The following is an 11183-nucleotide window of genomic DNA, read 5'->3' on the forward strand; positions in this document are numbered from 1 at the left end:
GTGCTGAGGGTGTGTGTGGGTCAGTTCTGCCGCTTCGCTGCCTCATCCTAATACCCCACTGGACTCCTTTTTCAGCTCGGCTAGACTCAGCTGATTTCGGCGCTGCCGTCTCTCATCAGCCCCTCGTCCTGCAAAAACAGCCTTCCTGCAAAAATGTCCTGGAAGGACAGGAAGAGAGGGGAGAAATGGCAGGGCACAGGGTGCCAGGGTCCACAGAACCCTTAGCTTAAGCGAGCCAGTCAAAAATTGCCACATTTGTTTCCGGCTGTGGCATTTTTTGCTACCGGAACTACTCTCCCCAGCAATGACGTGACTGGTATTAAACACAGCGCTGAAAGCTTCACCCCTTTCTCCAGTGATCCTCCTCTTCTTCCTCCCTTTCTAATAGATTATATGGACCTGTAGCTTGCCTTGTCCATTTTTTCTTTTTCACTACTGGGGCAATAAGTGTAGTTGTTCTTTGGGTCTGTATCTCAGCTATTATTATCCTCAAACGCAGTTTCCTCTGAGAGTACTGAACTGTGGCTCAATAGGCACAGGACAGGTCTCAGTACAGGGTGAGGAGCTGCTGGTTTTCAGTGGGGTAGGCAAAGCACCCTTCTATCAGTTGACAGGTCAGTTTGTCAGGGTTGATTACCTGTTCAGGTGTAAAGTGCCAGGTAATGGGAGGTGAGAACTGCCTTAGGAACCTGCCCAAATCCTTCCACCCACCCTCCCAGTCAGGAACTGGATGCCTCAGGGCAGATTTCAATATCTCCTCACCTTAAGTTTGTTTTCTCTTACACCAGGATGACACCAGATTCCATGAACTCCATAGTGTACCAACAGTATTAGCTAATATCGTTAACAGTATAAAGCAGCTTACATAAGGATGAGCAATGACCACGGGAGGCTGCATTATAAAAGCCTTCACATCAATCTCAGGCAGGCAGAGGGAAGTGTATTCCCTCACTGTCCACAAGACAGTTCCCCCAGCATAACAAGGCCATCAGTGTAAGGGCAAAGCATAGAGCCATTGTTTGTGTTAACATGTTCCCAAACTCAGCAAAATAGAGATAAGGAGTGCAGCTGACAAACTCCATGTCCCCCACAGGAGCTTGCTACTTGATAACTACTATTTACTATACCATGATTTATATATTTATATAAATTTAACTGCATTTGTCTCATCCCACAGGTTGTGTGCCAAAAAAGGACTGTAGTGGGTTGACCTTGGCTGGACACCAGGTGCCCACAAAGCTGCTCTTTCCCAGCTGGACAGGGGAGCGAGAATAAGATGGAAAACAACTTGTAGGTTGCTATAAGGCAGTTTACTAAAGCAAAAGTTTGTGCACACATGAGCAAAGAGAAAAAATAGGTTTATTCTGTACTTTCCATTGGCGAGTGATGTTCAGACACTTCCTGGGAAGCAGGGTTTCAACACGCAGAGCGGTTGCTCTGGAAGGCACTGTATGGTAATGAATACCCCCATTCTTCCTCCCTCCCTTAGCTTTTATATCTGAGCTGATGTCATGTGGTATGGAATATCCCTTTGGGTAATTTGGGTCAGCTGGCCTAGTTGTGTCCCTGCGCAGGATCTTGTCCACGCCCAGCCCCTTGATGGGGGAATGTTGGAGAGACAGCGCTGATGGTGTGCCAGTGCTGCTCAGTAGAAGCCACAACACTGGTGTGTTATCAGAACCTTTCCAGCTCCCAATGCAAAGCACAGCACTGGGAGGGCTGCTGTGGGGGAACAAACTCCAGCTTAGCCAGACATAATATACCATGTTTCACTGAAGTAAAACATGTACAAAAGATGACATTTTCTGGATAAGACAATTTATTTTAACAAATACATGTATCTTTATGATGAACTGGAGGCTGCAAAAGCTGCTCTCTTGGGCTTTGGTGTGGTTCCCTCACGGAATCCATTCCTACAAGTAGAAATATGGTTATTATCTTTTGAAAGGTTGACTTTTGCTACAACTTATTTTCCAAGAAGCAATGTTTCAGATCAGGTTCACCAGCTTTTTTCAGCTTCTCTCAGTAATGCACTGAAATCACTATGGAGTTCATATGTTCAGAGGTTTTTCTTAAGAAACATAATTCATAAACTGTTTGGAATAAGCAATATGGTTTTCTCTTCTGCTGAAGTAAATGACTTCTTCAAACAGGAAGATTTCATTAATTGAGTAAACACTGCAAGACAGAATCTGATACAGCACACCCACTGAAGGCATGCCTTACTTTATGTTGCTACTAAGCAGCTCGGCAAAAGATTTTGCATTTTTTAACACTGAAGTGCAAGTCAATTTCTTACAGAGATCGACCCTAAGCTTGCTTTTGGAGATGATATTTCTACTTCAGCAACACTTGGTAGAAATCAGGCTGCAGTTGCACATTGTAAGGTGTTTTCTGGATGCTTCTGGGAAAGACTATGCTTAAAATAAAAGCCCAGATGAATGGATCCCTCAAATACACCAAGGTCCGGGACTTAAAAGACTTACTTTTCACTATTAAATGCAATCTACATTTTTAGGAAAAGACTCTTGAATTGCTTGGCTTTTTCATCCATCTTTCTGGTGTATCAGGGCAAAAGTTACAGAGCTGTTCTTTAGAACATGGAGGTCATACAGAAAGATATTCTTAGCAAGTTTAACAGTACAGTACCTTTTAAGTACAACTCAAAGCTTTATAATACATTTTAGAAACCTGTAACTCAGAATCAGATGTTACTTACTAATTGTACTCCAAATTAAAGAGCAACCACTGAAGTATTTAAATCCTTTTCTTGTGGGCAAGAAGGGATTGGAATGCATTTCAAGAATTGTTTCTTAGAAAAATCCAACTTCAGTGCAGCCATAAATTTCAGACTCCCAAAAAGAGGTAATGCTACACAAAGTATGCCTTTTCAAAAGTGAGTGCTTTATTACAATACCCTCTGTGTTCTGTACTATCTACAGTTAACAGAAACATAAGAGTTTGCTATAGAGCCTATTTTTTAACAATGAATGAGCTTTTAATAATTGGCAGTATATTCTTTTGAAGATATGACATAATTTATTTCCACAATATATTTTAAAAGAAACACCATACCTCATCAAGCATACTAAATAAGTGTTAACTTTGAATGATGAATTTTATAATTCAGTGAAATCCATTGAAGATGTCAGATTACACTAGTTTGTAATAAAATGTCGTACCTGAATCGACGGTAGACCCTTTTCAGGTGCCTCATGCGACCAGTACCAGTGGTGTTGCGTCTTTTAGCCTTTGCACTCCAGTTATCTAGAACACAGAAATTACTGTTACTCATCTACACCAAATAATTAGTTGCATGGTACATTTGAATAGCACAACTATTCAATTTCACAGAAGAAAAAAACAATTATAAATTAAGTATATTATTCAGTAATACTGCACATTAGCTGAAATACAGTTAAATCAGTATTAATTTCAAAAAAGTTCCTAACACTGCAAGATGATACGGTATTCTTTCTTGGTTGGAAAAGACAGATTATTGAAGATGACAAAAAACCACAAGTTTTTAAACTCAACTCTTACTTACAATTTCTCTTACGCTTAGCAGGGTAACCACATTTCCCACAGGTAGATTTCTGCAGATGGTACGCCTTGGACCCACACCGACGGCACAAGGTGTGTGTCTTATTTCGTCGCTTACCAAATGATGATGTACCCTTTGTCTGAGAAATATTTCAAGACATTGCACATTGTAAATATCACTATCACTCAAAAATCACGCAACTCAAAACACAGGCTTCTCTAAAAAACACTCTCAAATTCACCAAGTTCAGTAAACATGGCAGAGACACACTGATCTCTGAAACACCGACTCAGTTTCTTTTATAGGTATCCTCCATTTTAAGAAATCAGTTTCTTACACTTCTCTTTGCCATTCCTATCCCCCTGCCCAGTGCTGAAATAAAATGAAGGTACTGAGTAGTTATCTCAAACTCCTTTCTCATCTCCCTCAAATTTATCAGTGATGAACAGTAAACTGCTTTTTCCTGAGGAAATGTATTTATTTTCATAGATTAACCGTACACTCGCAAGAGGCTTTGGCAAACTCCCTCTTACTACGTTATCTGAAAGGCTTCCTCATGCCTGGGAAGAGCGCTGTTCCGGCCAGGCCCGCAGCAAGCACGGAGGGGATCCCGAAGGAGATCCCGCGGTATCACAGCCCCATACCCCATCGCTGCCTCTTCGCCCGGGACGAGATGTCCCACGCCCCCACACAGGCCAGGAACGGGGCTCACTGCCAGGCCTTCAGGCTCAGGTCCCAGCCTCGTCTCCCCGCAGCGCAGCCCCACCGCCGAGCCCGGCCACAGCATGGCGCAGGGCCGCCCCGCGCCCCAGACGAGGCCCACGGCCTTACAGAGCCCGGCACGGCGACGGATGATAATAGATATCGCCGTACCCAGGCCTCAGCACTCACCATCTTCTCCGGGGATTAGCACCAAAGAGACTATGCCCCGCCCCGCTTCCGCTATAGTCTGGCAAGCGCTTCCGGAGACGTGATTGGGACTGTTCGGTTGGGCATGGCGGAGTCATCCGGGCCGGTGACCTGGCGGGATAGGCCCGGCCTGGCTCGGCGCGGCAGAAAGTGAGTGTTCTTCTTGTCTTAGCCTCACCTCAAGTTGTACTCAGGAGTCCTCTCCGTGTGATGTCCCCTTCCCGCCGGGCCCGGCCTGCTGGGATAGGCGGGGTCCCTGAAAGCTGTGGTGTCGTGGGTGAGACCTTCGGGGGCCAGACCCCAAAGGTTCCTTGGTGACATCACACAAAACCTGGTGCTTATTAGGGCGACATAATGTGTCCTAGGCCATGGTGCAACTGGTCCTGGAAATAATGATTAAGGTGTATTCATGTGTAAATTTAGCCACCTAAATTGCCTTACTGGTACATCATTTTTAACTCTAATGCATATTCCCTGCAATAGTACCCATGCTGCTATTCACAGGTGCCTACAGCTCCACTTCAGGCTGCAGAATCAAGTCCTGGCTTTATTTTTACGTCAAGTGAAATCTATTTTCATGACTGAAATGAAAATTTCCCCTTCAGTGAAAGGATATTTGTGGCTGTAATACATACTTTCAAAGTGAACTGCCTTAAAAAACAGGCACGCTGTGCTTGTCAGTGTTCCTCCCAAGCCCCACACATGCAAGGTGATAGTCTGCCTAAAGCATTGCAATGAACATCATTAATGTAAAATTGTTTTTTATTCAGATGCACCACTTAAATTCTTACATGCCAGCTGTTGTGGTTTGACTCCAGCCAGCAATCAAGCCTCACACAGCCGTTTGCTCACTCCCCCATGAGTGGGATGGGAGTGAAAATCGGAAGGGTAAAAGCTAGAAAACTCATGGGTTGAGATAAAGACAGTTTATTAGGGAAAGTGTGAAAAACATGTTCACTCTCCTGTGAAAATTTAAACAGTTTAATAAAGAACAATAGGAGACAAAGACAGTAAAGCAAAGATTACTATTTTACATGGCCCCTGCTTGGGTCCGCCTTTTTAGAACATGCGTGTTTCTTGGCTGTGGTTTTGGCTCCTTCTCTTTATCACTTCCAGTTTGGGCCTTGGTCCATACTTTCTTCAGACAGCAGATGCTGATAGTTGGCATATCAATAGCAGGGTCCTCATTACATGTTCACTGGATGTTATCCTGACCAAACAGACAGTTCACTCATAACTATATCAGCTACCCCTACTACTATGTCTAAGTTTTTGTTAATAGCAGAAATAAAAGCAAAGCTATTTTAACATTATACATATAACATTCATCCTAATATTTGTGAAAAGCCAACAACGTAATATGTATTTATAACAATCCCACCTCTTCCCTTTTTACAAATCATTTGGCTTGAGCAGTATTTCTTGTTTTCCATCCTCCATTATTTGCTTATTTTTTTCATAAATAATTTTTGCTTCCTTCAAGGGGTCTTCCATATTATTTTGTTTCTTTAACACCATAATCTTTTGTGCCATTTTAGATGTAGTCAATTTTGCGTCTATAGGCATTGTTACCACTTGCATGCCCTGGACTACACTGGTGATTAGCTGAATAAAGCAGAGGATCAAGCAGGGAAGAAATATCAAACCAGCTGTAGCACATAAAAGGAAGAAGCCTAGTTTCTTCCACCATTCTATGCCCAATACATTATTCCACCAGCTAGTTTTTAGCATTGATTCCCACTTTTGGACCGGTACATGGGCTATTTTTCTGATATCATTGACTATATCTAGGATGGTATCTCTGTTGTCATCTATTTTGAAACAACAATCTGATGTATTACATTTTCCACAAATACCCCCTTCTTCAGCTAATAGTCTAAGGCCAACCTATTTTGATATGCTGCAGCTCTTGTTTGGGTTTGTTGCCTTGATATTAATTCTATTGCCCGACTAGTTCTGTTTGTTATTATCTCCACAACTGTTTGAAGTCTTATAATACGATTCAGCATATAAATTGGGGTTCGATATCCCCAACTCCCATCTGATGCCCAGGTGGTTGGCCCATATGTTTCCACTACGTGTTCTGGGGGCCACTCCTCATCTCCCCATTTTTGGGATCTCCCAGTCAAGTCCCTTTTATTTTTTTTTAGGTCCTCATAGACTGGTACTCCTAATTGATCTCCATTTGGTCCTGGTAGAAAAAAGAATCCTGGTCGTATAATTCCCAAAGTGCAACTCCCTCTCCAGCTAGAGAGGAGTCTTGGGTATGCTGTCTTTCCACATATCCAAAATAAGCCATCTGGTGCCTTCCAATAATTATTTTTCTGTTGATTTCTCTTTTCCCAAAATTTGGATATTTCTGGCATCCCAGAATAAGGATTTTTGCCTGCATCATTACATTGCAAAAGTCCAATTTTGTTATTATATTTAGAATTCCTCTTTTCATTTCTCCTCAAGTCCAGTACTGAGTTGGTTCCTCTGGGATCCACCATGTAGAAGTTCCATTGCTAACTTTATATCTCTTACAGGGAGTTTTTCCTACTTCATTATGAAAATTTTTCCCAGTGCGACAGCGACATTCCTCTCCTATCACTGTTGAGCTTAAAATCTACCCTTCTAGTTGGTTTTCCCCCCTTGTATTTGCCTAGTTCCACTTAAGGAGTTCAATCGAGCCTAAGCTACTGCCTTTCCATGGCCATTCTTCTGACATCAAAGCTCCCCCACAAACCCAACAGTAGGTTATGTTAAGTTCCTTACTTATTCTTTCCCCTAATTCCACAAACAGATTTTTCCCCAATCTTGAGGTATCTATTTCCTTTTCTAATTGCTGTTCAAGTTTTATATATAAATCTTGAAGTGAAATTGGCACAGATTTTGATTGCTGTACTGGTTTTGCCTTTCTGCTTACCAGTTGTTCTTTAACCAAATCTTGGACCTTACTCCCAGTAGTAAAAGTGAAACGAACCCATCTCTGTCCTTTAGGACATTTACTTCCCAACCTGTTACCACTTGTTCCTAAATTTTCAGCAATCTAGTGCTTTTTCCCATTTTGTATACAATTGCCTAATTTGGATGGGTTATAATAGTGACTGTTGATATGGGTGTGTGTAATAAAAAAAGGAACCTTGGTGTCTTTCCATATACAGCTTTTGGTAACATCTCTGACATGACTTTGCCGGTATCCCGAAAAGGAAAAGACAAAAAATGAGTGACAGAAAAAGGAATAACAGAGGTCTGGTATGGCTTATACCCCCACCTCCCATGCCTATGGGGTTGCTACCTATAGCAGGTGTATATGATCTTCTCGGTGGCGAGTACAGCGGCCAATCCAGTCTTGCCCTCTTTTTCCTTGTCACTTCCTTTTTGCTAATTTCCATGCAAATTGTTTTTGACACTCCTTAACTGTAGTTTCCCACCGTTCCTCAGGTATTTCCCATTCAACAGGCACTAATAATTCCCATCCACAAAACAAAGTTATTATTTCAGTTCTTTTGAGGTCTACCTGGATAGAGGATAGATTTGGCACTTGACACTTCCTGCAAGGAGAGTGTTGAATGTGTGAACTACGATACCAATTTTTCCCACAATTTAAATATTTACCTTTAACCCAGCTAGCATGTCCGGTACTTGGATGAATCAAATAGGGTATACGATATGGCACTGATGGAAGTTGTAATTCCTCCTCTTCTTTGTATAAGTCACAGGCTAAGGTCAGAATACGAGAACTCTGTCCAAAACGGTCCTGATCCTCCTGTTTGAAGTGGAAGTATTCCTCCCCAAGGAGGGTATCAGAGGTGTCTCAGGACTTATCCAGGAGACACTTGAAACCACTGATATAAGCTCGGACTTATTTCCCAATTAGGTGTAATTCTTCATACATTCCTTGGATCATTTGGGTCCTCTCAGTTCATTACCACTCAGTCCCTGCTTGAGAGTCAATTTGGTATCACCCGGTTTAGATGTTATAGTCCATTCCTTAGGTTCTTCCACAGGTCCTTTGATTCTGCTGGCATGGATCCACCCTCGTTCCCTGGTCTGGATTGCTGCCTCAGTCGTCAGTAGTACCTGAAAAGGACCTTCCTATTGTGGAGTTCCACATTTTCACTAGTACCCATTCCCCTGGATGGATATTATGAATTTTAAATTCTAAAGGTGTGGTTTGAGGGATTATCTCTTTCAACTGCAAATTTTCAAGCGGTTTTGCAATTGTGGTGACATATTTTCTAAAAAGTATTTCCCCTTCTTCATAAGTAGCAATTTCATGTTGGATGCTCAGAAAGGGTAATCCGAACATCATCTCATGGGGTGACACTCCCAGGTCTGACCTGGGTTGTGTTCGGACCCTGAATAGAGCCAAAGGTAGGCCTTTTACCCATGACATTTGGGTTTCAATCATTAATTTTGTTAAAATTCTCTTTAAAGTCTGGTTCATCCTCTCTACCCGGCCTGAACTCTGTAGGTGCCATGGGGTATGTAATTCCCATTTTATTCCCAAGGCTTGAGTTATTTACTGTAAGACTTTTGACGTAAAATGTGTTCCTCTATCTGAGTCTATCCTATTAACCATTCCATATCTGGGAATAATTTGTTCCAAAAGGGTTTTACATACTACATTAGCTGTGGGTCTGACAGCAGGAATAGCTTCCACCCAATGAGTTAGATGGTCTATTATTACTAATAAAAAATTCCATCTCTGTACTTGGGGAAGTTCAGTAAAGTCCACTTGTATACTTTGAAATGGTCAAAGAGCTAACTCAAGGCCTCCAAATGTTGTTTTCCTCATTACCTTTTTGTTTACCTTTTGACAAATTATATACCTTTCAGTTACTTGTTTTGACAATCCAAAAATCCCAAACACCCATAATTCCTTAGAAAGTGATCACACAGAGCTTGAGTACCCCAATGAGTTTTTTGATGCATATCTTCTAATATTTTTCTAGTAAGTGGCTTATTAAGTAATTGTCTTCCATCAGGCAGTTTCCATTTCCCTAACTGATCTTTCCCTCCCCCTATCCTACTTAGTTCACTCTCTTCTGCCTCACTAAACTTTGGAACTTCCAATTCTTCCTTATCTGGGGTCAAAATTAACATAACCATTTGGTCCCATTTTCTGCTGCATCTCTAGCCTCTTGATCTGCCAAATTATTTTCTCTTATTTCTAAAGTCATTCCCCTTTGGTGTCCTTTAACATGTACTTCAGATATTTTTTCAGGAAATTTTAATGCCTCTAAAACCTCCAAAATGAGTCCCTCATGTATCAGTCCCTTTCCTTTTGAGTTTACTAACCCCTTTTCTTCCCAAATTTTTCCAAAGGTGTGTACTACCCCAAAAACATACTTTGAATCAGTATATATGGTTCCTTTCTTGTGTACCAAATATTTCAGTGCTCTTTTTAGAGCATATAATTCACAAGACTGAGCTGACCCATTTGAAGGTAATTTTCCTTTTTCGATGGTCTGCATTGTTTGCCCATCAACCAATGCATATCCTGACATTCTTTTTTCTTGTATGCATCTAGATGAACCATCAACATATATTCCTTCCCCTTCTGGGAGGGCTTGCTCTGCTAGATCTTCTCGAACTTTGGTTTTGTATAATTTCTAAACAATCATGTGTTAAATTACTTTTTGGTTCCCCATATAAAAATTGTGTGGGATTCAAACTTTTGTTTACTTCTACTGTTAAGTCATCACTGTTTGTCAAAATAGCTTCATATTTTAATATCCTAGAATCTGTTGACCATTTTTCAGCTTTTTGATTTAACACATTTCAGACTGCATGAGGTGTATACACAATTTGTTTATTTCCAAAAGTAAGTTTACAGCTTTCCTCCACCAAAATAGCAGTAGCTGCTATAGCCTGAATACAAACTGGCCAGCCATGGCTCACTGGATCCAACAATTTTGATAAATATGCTATTGGTCTTTTTATTCCCCCCCACTCCTGGACTAAAACTTCATGAGCTACTCCACCTTCCACATTCACATACAGAAGAAAGGGCTTTTCTAATGAACGTAAGCTCAAAGCTGGTACCAAGGCTAGTTTCAACTTCAGTTCTTCTAATTTATTGTCATCTTCCCTAGTCCAATGTTTATAATTTCCCTCTGTCAATTTTTCATATAAAAATTTTACTGCCTGTGTATACCCTTCTATCCATAATCTACAATATCCCAATAATCTGAGCAGCCTTCTAACTTCCTTCTTTGTAGAGGGAGGGGGAAGAGATAAAATCCCTGCAATCCTCTCAGGATTCAGCTTTCGGCTACCTTTGCTTATTAAGTGGCCGAGATATTTTACTTCTGGTTCCACAAATTGTAGCTTCCCTTTTGATACTCTTAATCCTTTTTCTCCAAGAAAATTCAAAAGTTTTATAGTAGCCTCCCTTACTTCAACTTCAGCTTCTCCTGATAGTAAAAGATCATCTACATATTGGGTAATTTGTATTCCAGGAGGAGTGGAGAAAGTTTGTAATATTTCTTCTAAAGCTTGTCCAAATATGTTTGGAGATTCTGTAAATCCCTGTGGTAACTTTGTCCATCTTAGTTACTGTTTTCTCCCAGTATTTGGATCCTCCCATTCAAAGGCAAAAATATTTCAGCTTTCCCCTGCTAATGGGCAAGCCCAAAAAGCATCTTTAAGATCAACTACATTAAACCACTGATGCTGGGGTGGGACTTTACTTAAAAGAGTATAGGGATTGAGTACTACTGGGTAACAGGTCTGAGTTCTC

At 41.2% G+C, this 11183-nt stretch overlaps 1 protein-coding gene and 1 non-coding gene across 3 annotated transcripts; both read right to left on the reverse strand.

Moving 5' to 3' along the window:
• Positions 1 to 1801: 1801 nt before the first annotated feature.
• On the reverse strand, positions 1802 to 4455 carry LOC100190109 (ribosomal protein L37-like). 2 transcript variants are annotated; one of them, XM_072922950.1, is made up of 4 exons: positions 4418 to 4453; positions 3548 to 3683; positions 3183 to 3267; positions 1802 to 1913 (listed from the first exon to the last, which is right to left on the reverse strand). In XM_072922950.1, exons 1-4 carry the CDS (start codon positions 4436 to 4438, stop codon positions 1844 to 1846), a joined length of 312 nt encoding a protein of 103 aa, XP_072779051.1. In that variant the 5' UTR covers positions 4439 to 4453; the 3' UTR covers positions 1802 to 1843.
• LOC116806993 (small nucleolar RNA SNORD72) lies at positions 2015 to 2095 on the reverse strand. Its single transcript, XR_004366034.1, has one exon. It is a non-coding gene; the product is annotated as a small nucleolar RNA SNORD72 (small nucleolar RNA).
• Positions 4456 to 11183: the final 6728 nt, after the last annotated feature.

Source organism: Taeniopygia guttata, chromosome W (assembly GCF_048771995.1).
Source record: "Taeniopygia guttata chromosome W, bTaeGut7.mat, whole genome shotgun sequence".
Lineage (NCBI taxonomy): Eukaryota > Metazoa > Chordata > Aves > Passeriformes > Estrildidae > Taeniopygia > Taeniopygia guttata.

Coding starts and splice junctions, on each gene's coding strand:
- LOC100190109 (XM_072922950.1), bottom strand. CDS start 4,438: ATGGTGAGTGCTGAGGCCTGG. Junction 3,268..3,547: donor TGCTAAGCGTAAGAGAAATT/GTAAGTAAGAGT, acceptor TCTGTGTTCTAG/ATAACTGGAGTGCAAAGGCT. Junction 1,914..3,182: donor AGGGTCTACCGTCGATTCAG/GTACGACATTTT, acceptor TTCTACTTGTAG/GAATGGATTCCGTGAGGGAA.